Below are 15635 nucleotides of genomic sequence, written 5' to 3' on the forward strand. Positions count from 1 at the left end.
GTGCCTACTCATATAAATATATATAAAACATATACTCAAATACTCGATTATGTTGTTAAAATTAGGAGACTTTACACTTTAAAAAAAAAAAAGTAGTTACCTGCAATGTAAAATCCTGTTTTGTAAAGGTCCTAAACCTTACCTGTGATGGAATGACTCCTGATGTAAAGCCTGCAAAGTAACAGTAAAATACCAAGGCTCCTTGCTAATGTCATCTTTATCGGGTATTTTGTAGCTGATCAGAATGTACTCCTTGGTGTTTGTCAGGTGAAGCACGGAACAAATTGATCATCTATGAGAGCGTCTAGGCTCTATTCCAGTCCAAAGTTTTTGCTATGTACCTTGTATTCACCCAGTCATTGTTTAATTTAGCAAATACAATATATATGCATTTTATAGTAAAAATGGCTTTTATGTGAAGGTTTTAGACCAGGTGTCTCCACAGAGTAGCTCGTGAGCGACCAGTAGCCCTCCAGGTACCTGTGAGTAACTCTCCTGTGTGCAGCCCAGTCTACAGAAATCAAAGCTTTTGCTTGTTTTAATTATTATGTGTACACCAAAATTAAAAAGCATGTATTCAAGACAAACGTGTATTTTCACAAATGAAAAGCTGATGTTTGCAGAAAAATAGTTGCATTTTCAAAATGTGCTTAAAGCTATTGAGTTGGAGAGCTTGATTACTCAAATTTATACCTTGGTGCCAGGGGATTGCAGCTATGGTTTGTATATACTACCCTTGTAATATTTTAGTTCAATTTGTCAGTCTTAATTACATTACTGCTGGAAACCCTGACTATTGCACCCATGTGATCACTGCTAGAATACTGTACGGAATCAAGTCACGCAAATAGATATTTTTGTGCCCTTTTTTTTGCAGATTTGCACAAGCAAACATTTCATAGAGATAGCTGGATTTTATGCGTGATCTTTTTTTCATTGCACTTTTCATATGATTTATATTAAAATATTTTGACCTACTTGAAATTAATGTTTGTGGAGATTACAAAATGTGACGCTTTGTGAGCTTCACTGGAACAAGAACTGCATACTAGCATAGATTCTGCAGCTTCAGTCCGCTGCAGCTAATGCTTTGAATTACCGGGCCGTCCAACAGACATTTAAGTTTAGAGAGCTACATTTGTGGTACCTCATTGCTATTAAAATTCCAGTGTTGGGTTCCTATATTAAAAGCTTGCATGGTCTGCTAGTGATATTGATGACGTGATACATGGAACCCGATGCACAAAAATATTGAGCATCAAACTAGGAGACATCCAAACGTAGATGTTGCTGAGCCCTCTCGGAACCTACAGTCAATCTTGACCCAGTATACTTGAGAGCACAAAAACATTGTTAGACCCAAGAAAAGCTAAGCTAAGAACAGTACCTTGTATGAAGATTGGTATGGTTGCTGGTGGAGTCCCTTGTTGCCTGGATCATCAGTCCACTTGCTTAATGTTCACATGCTGTTGTCTGATTATCAATTAACTCGTTTCTTTCTTTGTTTCAATAGGATCTACAACATCGTCTTCCACACTCCATAATGAAACAGACCTTGGAGATGATGATGTGTTTACAGTAAGTGGCATTGTGTTACTGTTACTTAAACTCTTTACGTGTATTTATTCACCTCTTTATTCTGAAGGAAAATACTTTTGAAGCACTAAACTTGTTACCATTTTGGGCCTTTTGCTGTAAGTGGCATTGTGTTACTGTTACTTAAACTCTTTACGTGTATTTATTCACCTCTTTATTCTGAAGGAAAATACTTTTGAAGCACTAAACTTGTTACCATTTTGGGCCTTTTGCTTTCCTTGCATGTATTTGAATTATTTAATTCATCTGAGTGAAGTAGAAGGCTTGTACAGTTGCTGGTCGACTTATCATCCTTGGCAAAGAATCAAAGAAGTTGGATGAATAAGGTGATGTCAGTGAGACAGGAAAGGTGGTTATACTTTATGGGCAGCTAGCCTACACAAGACAAGACATGAGATGGATCCCAAGCGGCACAAAACATTGGCTAAAGGCTTGATAGTCCCAAAAGGTTTAGATGTATTTTTACTTGAAACTGGTCAAATTGGGCGCTTGTTGCACACAATTGGTTGCATGGTAGAGGGAACTTAAAAATTGTTGCTGATATGCATTGATAGGCAAAGACATTCTCTTTAAGTCTGGTCTACTGTGCTTTTTTCAAAATACGTTTGTCTGGCAAAGCCACAAGGAATCTGGTGCTACGGCTTGCTCTATTACAATTACTTGCATTGACATCATAAAAGGGGAGGTAAATAAATGTGGACCAGGGGCAAAGGAATAATGAGTATAATTGTGTCCAAATGTTTTGAAGTGGCTGTTCCCTACTTTTTAATATCGTAGTAAATAAGGATATAGACATCAGGCGTTTGCTTTACTGAGACAGTTACCTCTTATTCTTGTCTGATGTACTACTCTGAGAAGAACATCAAGATTCTAATCTCTTATAGAAGTGGAAGCTGCAGTGGTAGCTTAGGTGTACTTCATGCAGCCTCCTTCACGATGGTGTGATATTCGGAACAGCCTTGCTTCAGACGTGTATCAGTTCTTGGCACTAAATATTGTAAACACAGCTTATGGAATGCATGAAGCTAGATCTGAGCTGAAGGTAGACGTTTTCCTATAACCTATGCTGCATTTCCAGTGCTGTGTGATATTAGTTTGAGATTGGTTTCAGCAGCACCAATGTAGGTGTTTGCGCAAACAGTGATTGCGTGGGGAGAAATGACCAACATTCCCCGTTGTCATTGGCATATATTGCCTTAATATACATTACCAAGCTTAATATGGTGCCTAGAAGAACTAATGATAAGCATGCTCTTTGAATGAATGAATAAAATATTTAATAAAGCGCGCGATGGCCAAGCGGCTTCCTGGCGCTGGGGACCTGATCAGAAACTCGGCAGAGGGGACCCAGGAAAGATTTAAGAGGGAAATGCCTGAAGGAAGAGGAAGGTTTTAAGGGCTTTGCGAAAGTGGGAGTAGATGGGAATGGAGCGAATAGAGAGAGGAAGGCTATTCCAAAACTGGGGGGCAAGGACTGAGAATCGGGTTCCCCCGGTTCTGGATTTGCGGAAACGAGGGGTGTGAAGAAGAGAGAGAGAGGAAGAACGGAGGGTGCGGACAGGGGCATGGGAAGAGACAAGAGAGTTGATGAACAGGGGTGCGGAGCGAGAGTGAGCCAAGAATGCTAGACAGGCCAGTTTGAAAAAGGATCTGAGACGAACAGGGAGCCAGTGAAGTGATTTAAGAGCCGGGGTGATATGAGAGGATTTGGGGAGGGAGAGAATGAGACGAGCGGCTTGGTTTTGAATGGCCTGTAGGCGGCGAGATTCGTAAGCAGGTATGCCCACATACAAGCCATTCCCGTAGTCAAGGCGAGAGATGACGAGGGCCATGACTATGGATTTGAGAGCATCAGAGGAGAAGAAGCGGGAGATTTTCCGGATTAAACGGAGAGAAAGAAAGCAGGAGGACACAACCGAGCTGATCTGACTGTGCATGGATAAGTCATGACTGACTTTAATGCCAAGAGTGCGGACAGAAGGAGAGGGAACAGGGGGGGGACCAAAAGAAAGGGGCCAATGTGCGGGAGTCCAGGGGTTAGAAGAGCCACCGGTGAGAACAAGTTCGGTTTTATCTGGATTGAGCTTCAGTTGGTTAGCGCACATCCAGTCAGAAATGAAAACTAAAGTGGAACAGAACTTGGGAAGAGAGTCAGGGGAGGAAGAAAGATCGAAGACGAGCTGAAGGTCATCTGCGTAGTTATACACAGAGACCCCCAGCTCAAGAAGAGAAGTGATGAGGGGGTGAATATAGAGATTGAAGAGGAGAGGGGAGAGAGAAGAGCCTTGGGGAACTCCACAAGTGACAGGACGGGGAGGAGCGGAAAAACCGGAGAGATGAACTAATGATAAGCATGCTCTTTGAGCGGGCAATCTCTAAATTGGATTTTATACTGTTTTGGTGCCTAGTGTAGTGGCGATTTTGTGTTTGGCCTATGTTGGCGCTTGACTGTTTTTCTCTCTTTGAATAAAGATGTCAATGTTGGAAGGGATATTCAACAACTCTGTGTAGGGCTTGTTAACACAGAGTCTTGGAGAAAGTCTTCTCTCTTGCTTCTTGCAATCGCTGCCAAATAATTGTTAAGATGCCCAATCCTAAAGGTGCAGGCTTATTCTGTTGAAGCAAACCCAGTATGCATGGAGACGCAGAGCTGTAATGAATGGGAATTATGCCTAAGCACTTAACTCTCGTAGAGGAAGCATTCTGTTGGTGTCTATCTAAACATAGTAGTTACTCTTTGTAATGTGAATAGCATGACTTAGTAGTTCTTTTTGTGAAATCTCAACTCCCACCATCCATTCAGCCTCTAGGCTTGCCTTTCTGTAAAACCTGGAAAGCGTGGAACCAAGGTTTGACCCATTCGCTGGTATTGCTTGAAGAGCCCATGCACTAAAGCGTTCTCTTTATGAACTTAACTGAATGCCATTTAAAGTTTAGTTCTTGTGTTCCTGGTGTAGAATCTCAATGCAAAAATGATGCTTTAGAAATGAGGCAGCAAGCACAAGGTACCTACAGTGGTCAGAGAAATGATATTGATATAATGTAATCAATACACCTGCGTGACTGATAAGTCATCCATTTGAGCCCCACTGCTTGCATGGTAGCATACTGCATTTGGGATCTGCAGCTTATCCTGTCAACACCACATATGGAAGTAAAACATTAAGAATTCATTAGTAAGCAGGACAATTGAAGTTGGATTTAATTGTATTTATTGTATTCATAACATTTTATGTGTTGGGTGAACACACACTTTTTAGTACTGGGACATTATCAATGCTGTCTGGTTTTAACAATGAATGTAAAGAAATTTTTTTGCATTTTTTAGGATATTTGTAACAATTTTAATTAATCATACAATAAATGTTTGACTTGACTTGACACATATGAATGATGGCAGACGTGTTTCCTTTAGACCGAAGAGCCCAGTGATCTCCCACTGGGAGATCTAGCTGATACCTTAAATACACCACCGACTGTTACTGGCTACAGCAGTGAACCCCATCTGTATAGTAGTAACAGTAACGTCACAAAGGGAGACGTTTGGTGTACATGAGATGTATTGCAATAAAAAAAATGTTGAATGCAGTGTCCTAAAAAGATGGAGTTATAGTTGCAAAGTCTGTGGTCTTGGTGCAGCTTGCCCCGTAAATTTCTATTCTACTTTGGAAAAGTTGCCATTTGCTCTTATTTTGTGTATGCAGCTGTTGATCTCCATGAGAAAGTGATATACATACTGAAGAGTGAATTTCATACTTAAAAGATGAGTGAGACCTTATATATAGTGTTTGTCAACAACGGTTGTCTCCTTCACTATGACAATTTAATTAAAGGTGTTGTAGATTTGCATATTAGGTCCCTGGTTACTAGTTCTCAGGAGGGAGGGTGCTATTTATCGTGATAAAATCTGTTCTGTAGTAGGGGATCTCTGTGTATAGTCATAATCTTGTGAATAGTCCAGCCCATATGCGTGGACCCCAGAGCAATCGAAATAGTCTCTTAAGTTGTCTTCTTCTGCAGTCCTGCATAGACACTTACGAGAAAATCAAAGACAAATAATGCAGCCTAAAACTACAGGGCTACATTGGCCAACACTTCATCTCGAAGTGAAAAAGATAGCCAAATAATATTAAATTCAACACACTTTGTTAAGTTCCACACTCAGAGAAACTCCCCTTCACAAAAATCCTTTGTAATGATAGAGAGGAAGGGTTGGACAGACAAGCCCTATAGGCTGCCATTATGTGTCTGGAAAAGGGATACCGTGCCTTTAAGGAACTCTCCAGAGACCTTCGATATCCTAGGATGCACAGCCAAAGGCCTTTTACTTTCAGTTCTTTTTTCCGGCTCCTGCTAGCAGGACCCTGGAGCATTGAGCTCTACCCTTTTGGGTATTACCTCGATTTTTGACATTTTTCCAGAGTTTTGAGTGTTTAACTCGACGTCTAGGGTCTTCCTCTTCCAGTTGCTGTGTTGTTTAACCAGTTTTGGCACCTCTTTCTTGTCGAAATGCCAGCTTTATTCGACCAGTGACCTGAGTGTGGTAGGAAGAAGGCTAAGTCTGACCCCCACAGAGTATGTATACTCTGCCTCCCTTCCACCCACGTCCCTGACTCCTGTGATATCTGTCACTCTTTCTCCAGGAGGACCCTGCGTGACAGGGCGAAAATTTGTCTCCAAGGCCTGGAACAGAGGAGACATCAAGAGACAGGTGGGACTTCTGGGCATGGAGGGACTCTGTCATCGTCCTCTGCCCCTGCATCGGCCTCTGGGGGGCTCCCCAGTCAAGAAAAGGCACAGAAAAGGTCCCGGTCGAAGTCGATGGCTTCGGCGTCGAGAGGGATGACCACAATATGTTCCCCGTCGACCCAGGGCTCTGGGTCGAAGCGACGTCGACGTTCAACATCAAGGGGTAGGACGTCGAGACCTCGAACGAGGTCGACGTCGAGGACTTCACCGGCATCGACACACCATCGACGTCGTGATGTGTCCCGAAGGCGCTCGCCGTCAAGGCGACACCGCCGTTCGTCGATGTCTAGAAGATCGACGTCGAGGGATGAGAAGTCTAAGAGGTCGAGGAAGGAAAAATAGACGTCAAAGAGGAAGTCGAGGCCCAGGAAGGTGTCTAGTGCCTCTGTGGTTAGTGTTTCATCTTCTTCTGCGAGTCCCCGGTCGCGGCGACACCGGCACTCGTCTGCAGAAATGTCTGCCTCCAGAGCATCCTCTCCAAGGCCTGCTCGTAAGAAGAGGAGAGTGCGTGAGTCGCCGGAATCTGATTATTCACGGACCTATTCGCCCTCAAGGCCCAGGACACCTATGCCTCCTACGCTTTTTCCTCGGAAACCAACTCCTCGTCTTCCTCCTCCTTCACCGCCTCCGCCTCCTCCTCCACCGCCTCACCGGCCTCCACAGCCACAACCTGGGGTTCCGGCTCAGCCTCCTCCGCTTCCGCAGCCTCAGGGGCCGGCAGTTCCTGCGAGGCCCAAAAAGCCACGGTCAAGATCCAGAGGGAGGCATCGCTCTTGCAGTGAGCGTAGATCCTCGATGAGGTCACAACATCGTCGTCGGAGGGAAGGGTCACGGTTCCGATACACGGACTCATCCAGTGACAGGAGGTATTCTCCCACTTTATCTGACTCTCCTCCTACGAGAGTGTCGCCTGTGGATGACATTGTGACATTCCAGGATGTGCTGCTGAGGGGGGCAGCGAAGTTAGGGATCACATTGACGGTGCCCACTCCTTCCAACTCTGTGATCTTCGAAACATTACAACGCAGACATCTCTCTCGTCCTTTGCTGCCTTTGGTGCCAGGACTGGAGGAACTGGCCATGGAGCTGTTTCTGACGCCGGCTTTGGTGAAGTCGGCGCCATCTCGACTTCAAAAGAAGTACAGGCCCCCGGAAACTGATCTGGCGTTCTTGAGGTCAGATCCTGTCCCGGATTCTGTAATTGTAACTGCGGCTAAGAAGCAGCATTCGGCTTCCCCTTCGTCTACGGTCCCTCCGGACAAGGAGAGCCGTCAAATGGATGGGTTTGCAGGGAGAAATTTTGCATGCTGTCTTTGCACTGATTTATCCTCAGCTGCAAAGAGGAGACAGGCTTTGCTCAATAGATCTGCAGGATGCGTACTTCCATGTGCCCATTGCACGGAAACATCGGAAGTACCTGCGCTTTCTAGCCGGCACCAATCACTATCAGTACACCGTACTACCGTTTGGACTGAAGCCTGCACCCAGGACTTTTTCAAAGTGCATGGCAGTGGTGGCAGCTCACCTGACAAAGAACAAGGTGTTTGTCTACCCGTAGCGCAATTGCACTTCAACAGGACGGCCGTTCTGTTGAACCAGTTGGGTTTGCACATTAACATGTCCAAGTCCATTCCGACTCCTGTCCAGTGCCTGCAGTACTTGGGAACCTCCATCAATACTCTCTCAGCAAGCGTGTCTCCTTCGGAGGAGCGACGCTTATCGATCCTTCGGAAGGCTCAGGCTCTCATGTCCGTTCCATCTACGACAGTGAGGACGGTGTCTTCTCTTCTGGGGTCGATGGCCTTTTGCATCTTCCTCACACCACATGCCCGCCTCCACATGCGGCCGCTGCAGGAATGTCTGGAGGATCAGTGGGACCAGAAACGAGGGAGCTGGGACGACAGGATTAGACTGTCTCTACACGCTCAACAGTCCCTGAGATGGTGGTGCTCAGCAGAGAATCTCCTCAAGGGGGTTCCATTCCACAAGGGCATTCCTGTTCGAACTATCATGACGGATGCTTCTCTCCACGGCTGGGGAGCGCATTCGGACCATCTACAGATCCAAGGAACGTGGTCCCAGGCGGAATCCACGTATCGCATCAATTTTCTGGAACTCAGAGCTGTTCACTTGGCGCTGAAGGCCTTTCATCCGTCCTTTCGGACCAACTCCTTGCTTGTACAGACGGACAATACGACCACGATGTATTACCTCAACAAGCAAGGGGGCTCTAGATCGCGCAGACTGTCACAAGAAGCGCAGGCGATCTGGCACTGGCTGCTTGCCAGAGGACTGACGATAACAGCTACCCATCTGCTGGGTGTGCAGAATGCTCAGGCGGACGCACTCAGCAGGCTGGTCCAAGAAAACCACGAGTGGGTTCTAAACGACGAGGTGCTAGGAAACATCTTCAATAGGTGGGGCACTCCAGAAATAGATCTGTTCGCCACCGCCGAATACAGAAAATGCCGAGACTTCGCCTCCAGTTTTGACCAACCAGGGACTCTGGGGAATGCTCTATGGATCAGCAGGTCGAACAGCTTTCTTTACGCTTTTCCACCCATTCCCCTGATTCCGGAAGTACTCATCAAATTGTCTCAGTCCAGAGCACGAATGATCCTCATTGCTCCGGAGTGGCCTCGGCAGTGGTGGTTCACGGACCGGCTCTACCGGTCTCTCCAACCCCACCTGCGGCTGCCGTGTCGGTCGGACCATCTCACGAAGTTCGGAAGGCAGATGGTGCACCCCAACCTTTCATCGTTGAGTTTGGCGGCAGGGCTCCTGAGATAGTGCAATATGGACACCTGAATTTGCCTGACAATTGCATGGAAATACTCAAGGAGGCTAAGAGGCCTTCCACAAGGACTTCCTATGCCTACAAGTGGAAGAGTTTCTTCATCTGGTGCACGTCCAAGGACTATGATCCTACCACCTGCAAGGAAGATGTCATCCTTCCATACCTCTTGCATTTGGCTCAATCTGGCCTAATTTCCATTCTATTAAGGTTCACCTCGCAGCATTAACTACGTATAGGAAATGCCCTTCACAAACATCCTTCTTCCAGATTCCTGTAATTAAAGATTTTTTGAAGTGTTTCCCTCTGTTAGGCGTCCTTCGCCTTCCTGGGAGCTGAATGTGGTGCTTTCTCGCTTGATGAAGGAACCTTTTGAACCTATTCATAAGGCTTCTCTACAGCATTTCCCCTGGAAGGCGGCCTTCATTGTGGCTATTACATTGGCCCGCAGGGTGAGTGAAATCCAGGCCTTGTGTTGCCAAGAACCTTACACTGTATTTCATGCTTCTAAGGTAGTGATGCGAACTCTCCCTAAGTTCCTCCCTAAAGTGATTTTTGATTTTCATGTTAATCAGACGATAACTTTACCTACGTTTTTTCAACATCTTTCCACTCCAGCGGCTAGGTCTCTTCATTCCCTGGATGTCAGAAGAGTGTTGAAATTCTACATGGATAAGACCAAAGACATACGTAGGTCAGACCAATTGTTTGTCAATTATGTATCGGTCAGGAATGGTCTTGCCACCTCAAAACAGTCCATCTCTAGGTGGATCGTGTCCTGTATCCAGTTATGTTACCAAAAGGCTAACAAAACCTTCGGGGGTAAGCCTAAGGCTCATTCCACCAGAGGCAAAGCGGCTACAACGGCTTTGCTGCGTAATGTTCCCATTGCAGATATCTGTAGGGCTGCCACTTGGAGTCAGTCCATACCTTTGCTAAGCACTACTGTTTGGACTCTGATGCCAGAGCAAACACTCAGGTTGGGCAGGCTTTGTTGAGAAATCTGTTTGCACAGTAGTGGTTTTTGTCTGTTTCCTCCACCGCTGGTTTGGTTTGTTGGGATGGGCTTGCCATTCTATTCACAAGATTATGACTATACACAGAGATCCCCTACTACAGAAGGAGTAGTTTCTTACCTGCAACTCCAGTTCTGTAGTAGGGGTATCTCTGTTATAGTCATAAGGGCCCGCCCTCCTCCCCGGTGGATGAAGAGATAATGTACTGTATGATACAGGCCTGGCTTTATACACCTTCAAAAAGAACTGAAAGTAAATGGCCTTTGGCTGGGCATCCTGGGATACCGAGGGTCTTAGGAGAGTTCCTTAAAGGCACGGTATCCCTTTTCCAGACACATAATGGCAGCCTATGGGGTTTGTCTGTCCAACCCTTCCTCTCTGTCATTACAAAGGATTTTTGTGAAAGGGAGTTTCTCTGAGTGTGGAACTTAACAAAGTGTGTTAAATGTAATATTATTTGGCTATCTTTTTCACTTCGAGATGAAGTGTTGGCCAATGTAGCCCTGTAGTTTTAGGCTGCATTATTTGTCTTTGATTTTCTCGTAAGTGTCTATGCAGGACTGCAGAAGAAGACAACTTAAGAGACTATTTTGAATGCTCCAGTGTCCACGCACATGGGCGGGACTATTCACAAGATTATGACTATAACAGAGATACCCCTACTAGAAACTACTCCTTTTCACCTGTTGACATTTAACAAAGGACCAGATTTTTTGGCACTTTATAATTTCTGGGGGCAGTAAAATCTGCATTACTTGGAATGCTGACCCTTCTACAGGTGTCAGAAAACTCTTACCTACCCATAATTAGCCCACAGACAGATAGCCAGACTAGTTCTAAGGTAACTTAGTGTCCCCACTAACAGTGATCTCTGCACCTCTCACTGCATAGAAAACATATAAATTATTACTAGTAGAGTGGAGTGCAAAGCAGGTAAGGAGACTTCACACGCGAAAAGGGAGTCTTATCCAGGGTGGTAATACACACCTTCTCGCATTACCTGAAATGATGCTTCTCCTAATTTCCCTTATCACCTTTTACATTTAAGGTTGAGCCTACTAGACCGCATAGTGATGAGAAAATACCTCTTGTGGCCTTACCAGGAATGTACAGTGGCTTACTGCCCACTCATTCTTTGCCATTGGCTGGCTTTATTGTCGCTCATTTCCTTGCTTCTTATTCAGTGTTTTCCCTTGTCCCTGTTTGTCCATCTTGTGTTTGTCCCTTCCTGGGAGCTTAACATCTTTACTATCTCTCTGACTAGCTTGCTTCTATCCATACACTGTATGCTGCTTTTGGGGAGCTTCTTTTCTTTTTTTCTTGCTTATTTATGTTTGTGCTTCTTCCCCCTACCAAACTCCCTGCCTCCCCTACGCTCTGTGTGGCTTTCTCACTTGGATGTTTCTCCCCCCACTCCTTTATTGCCATCCATTGTGTGCTATTTCCCCCCATCCACTCCGTCTTGCTTCGCTCACCATTTACTCTGTCCCCTCTTCACCCACCTTTTTTTTTTAATTCACCAATCCATCGTAGATTATTACATTTTAAAAATGGCAAATGCGTCATTTGGTAGATGGCATGCATATAGTGCACTACACATGGTGCAGGCATTGCAGCATTAACCCCATCAGTGCTGCCATTGGCCGCTGAACGTTCAGAGCACTACCTGGCTGGTGCTGCGAACGTTCAACGGCTGACGCGGCCCCGCCCACTCTATAGAAAGCCCGCACTGCGCCGAAATAACGGCCACAGTAAACGGGTTAAACCGATGATCTGTAGGACATGCAGGTTCCCTTTCAAAAGCAGCTGTTTGTTCCAGTGGTTCAAGCACATTTTTTATCAGAAGCGAATCAGTCAATGGCACTCATTATTGTAAACCAAGTTAATGAGAATCCATGAGCCGGCCTGTGCCAAGGGTGGAGATTTTCCATCAAAACTAATTTGTTTAACCAGAGCTGTACAATTAAAACTAGCAGGCCCTTGCTTATGGACCTGTATTTGACATTCCCAAAACCTATCTGTGTTGTCAGGTGAGAAAAAGCTGAATTTTTCAACTGTCCGTTGATTGTCACTGTCCTGCTTTTAATAACTTTCTTAACTGCATATGGAGCTTGGGTGGCGCATCAGATTCAGAAGTAACCGCCCTTAAACATAGGAAGGATTGACAGGAAATTATTCCTTTTCTATTATTACTAGCTTACCCGTCGAGCGTTGCTGCGATCTCAGAAGAAAGGAAACTCAAGGAAACTTGTTATGATAACATTCAATTTACATTGTGTCATTTTTATTGAAACTTATTCATTTTAATATGGAAAACATTTCAAAGTGTCGTTTTAATTCTATTTATTTATTCAAGTGCTTGTGGATACACAATATTTTTTGTTTTTCTGTCTGGTGCGTACACGAATAAATCAGAAGGTTTTCTGACGCGTGAACTGGCCACATACAGTTGTCCATGTGAGAAGCACGGATTCTCCAAATTGAGTCCACACACTTGCAGCGATTGTCCTTGTGCTTTGTTGATGGTCATTTCAAAAGCGAGTCGCACCGGAAAATGTAAACGTTTGAATTCAAATGGCATATCTGTTGGGATCACTGGAATACGTGGCAACAGTACATCTTCCCCCTTGAATTTCCCATTCAAAATTGTAGCTTCGATGACATTGTTAATCATCTTTTTCACCAAAAGTCTTGTACCGTTGCAAGCCGTGGTGGATTGATGTTTCGGAGAAGAATTATAGGCATGCCAATTTTCAATGTCAAAATGTGCGGTGGCATACCAGTCAAATCCAGTGAATTCAAGAATTCCGTTGGGTAATTGACAACTTCGTCTTGATTCATCACAGTATCGATGGACTTATACATTGTCGCTTCGCCTGGTATTCCGTTGAAATTGATTACATTTACATCGTTGTTCGTAGCTGCTAATATAGCACGTGCACTGAGCCACTGATGATTTTTGCAATTCCGCGCGATATTCAAAAGATTGAGGGCCCTGGGGGGCCGATATTTAAAAAAATGTTATGCCAGAAACCTTTCGCGGACAAACAGACAGACAGACATACATTTGTTTTTATATATATAGATAAATTAAACGTGGTGCTCGTTAACAATTGCAGCTCCGTTTTTTGTTTAAAAGGTTAATTACCTTTCAAACCACTCCATTACATGTTCACGTGCAATCTTACACCATTCCATTCGTGGTATTTTTCACCTTTTTATTCTAACACCCTAGTCTGTCATGCACCCGTATATCAACATCAAACTTGTTTATTTTTTTGCTGGCTAATTTTTCAGATGCTTTGAATCGTCATTGTATGTGCACATTCATTTCATTTTTTCTTCGCATGTACACATCCATCTAATTCCTCGTTTTTGATTTTGTATCCTTTTTCCTCATTCATAAATTAAGTACAAAATAAAATCACAATGCATATTGAAAGAAATGTTTCTAGGCTAGGTTTCCCGACAGAACAGGTGAAATAAGTCTGGCTCCTCTGGGAGGCGTGCATGTGCTTCAGGTATCCACACTCACAAATGTTTTGATTTACTTTGTTTTACAAGGTTGAGTGCCAGTGCTACATCGGGACTTTATCACTATACTTGGGCAAGTAGAGGTCACAAGTTCTAAAAGATGTCCCTGTCTTATTACATATGTTCATCTTCGTCTGCCATGGATTAGTGAATTGTTGGAGACACTTGCGAAATACACCATGGTGGCTGTAGATGATGTGTGTATTTTGAGAACCATACACCAAGAAATTATTTCCTTTCCTCTTTGTGTTATGCTTCTGTCTTTTCCTACGGGCACCCACCAAAATCTTTTGGGCCTTTAGAGTAAATAGGTGTATGTAATGCATGACTGTATGCAAGTTCCTCCATTTATTGTGAATGGCACTGATTGTAAAATTAGCGTACACATTCAAATAAACAAGCACTGGCGTTGCCAATAGGTCTCGCAGTAGGAAAGTTAGAGCTATTGGTTTTGTAAATGACAAAGCCCTTTATGTTTTTAAAATGAAAAGAAAAATGAAAGGCATTGTTATTTGCAATTGTAATAGCTCCAACTTTCCTACTGCGAGACCTATTGGCAACGCCAGTGCTATTTAAATGACAGAGAAATGCATTTATTTACCCGTTTAACTATTTGCTGCGAACTTGTGAGACGTGGATGACGGACCAGTTGGAGTATTAAACACTAGTTGAAGGGGAAAGCTATTCGCATTTAAATAAACATTTGAAAAACAAGCCCTGGAAGCATGCACAGTATTTGTAAACGTAAAGTTAGCCCCGTCTACCATGCTGAAACAAAGCACTGCGGCCGTTTTGGTGGCGCTATGTGATCAAAGAAAAGGGCGCAGCCTCCCGATCAAAATTAAAGTTGAAATCAACATTCTAACAAGGGGAGCCCAACTGTGTAAAGTTCACACATGACCTACGTCATGACGTCATGCTGGTTAATGGCACACAACTCGCTTGTCACCATTAAACACCTACACTTTATAATTACAGTAGTCATTATTTATGTTGCCGGACAATAAAAGCCCTTATTTAAAATAAAAAAATGCAGATAGAATGCATTGACATTCCACGTGTACACAAAGGAATAACTAGCCACCAGGTATCCTGGGGAGGATGTGGCGTTACTGCCAGAGATGCCAACTTTATAACTGTGGAGCTAAGTCGGAGTCCCGGCATCGACTCGATAGCCTGTGATTCTGACAAAACACCTTATCTTCCGATGGGCTAAAACTAAACAAGGAAAAGACAAGTGTGTATGCTGAATTCAGCGTATATTCATAAGTATAGGTGGTGTGAACGGAGGGGAACAAGCAGTATTACTCAGGTATTGAAGGATGTGGGGGAAAGAAAGTTAATTCTCGGCTCCTTAAGAATGGTGTCTACACCGTGGCTGACAGGCGGGTGAGGTTAGTTGTGTACGTTTGATACTGCAAACTCGCCGGAATGCAAATAATGGGCACAAGTAATGCTACTTGCGGGGGTGGCAGGTAATCACTGTAAAGATACGCTCAATGGTAGGGGGTATGGAAGGGGAACATGGATATCATGGAACGCTGCGTGCCGAGAAGGAGAGGCGGGGGTAGCGGGTACATGCGGGTGTAGCTGGTAATCATTGCAAAAATGCGCCCGTTAGGTTAAAAGATTTCGGAAAGGGAGTTTCGCCCGGCGCTGCGTGCTGATGAAGCAGACAGACGCTGCGTTATTGCCTCATGAAAAGGGCAGGTAAGCTAAATGTCTGCTGGCATTTAGGAAGCAAGTCCAGTCAGTCAACTGAGGTGTGATCTTACCTTATTGATGAAGTAAAGCGGTCTCTGCGGTCCAAGGAACAAGAAGAGTTCCGGAACGGGCCGCGGAATGATATATGGTGATTCCTAGTCTAACGTCAGAGTCTCTTGCTGTCATAACAAGCTGCTAACTCATGGAGGCAATGGAAGAGTTACTAAACAGAATGTCATGAA

The 15635-nt window shown here is 44.4% G+C and overlaps 1 protein-coding gene across 3 annotated transcripts in view; it reads left to right on the forward strand.

The window, feature by feature from the left end:
• Positions 1 to 15635, forward strand: part of SPRED2 (sprouty related EVH1 domain containing 2) — a 516049-nt gene that overhangs the window by 199534 nt on the left and 300880 nt on the right. For all 3 annotated transcript variants that reach the window (XM_078649408.1, XM_078649407.1, XM_078649406.1), the window contains exon 4: positions 1514 to 1578. In XM_078649408.1, the coding sequence (XP_078505534.1) occupies positions 1514 to 1578 (65 nt within the window). The remainder of the gene's footprint in view (positions 1 to 1513; positions 1579 to 15635) is intronic.

Source organism: Lissotriton helveticus, chromosome 6 (assembly GCF_964261635.1).
Source record: "Lissotriton helveticus chromosome 6, aLisHel1.1, whole genome shotgun sequence".
Lineage (NCBI taxonomy): Eukaryota > Metazoa > Chordata > Amphibia > Caudata > Salamandridae > Lissotriton > Lissotriton helveticus.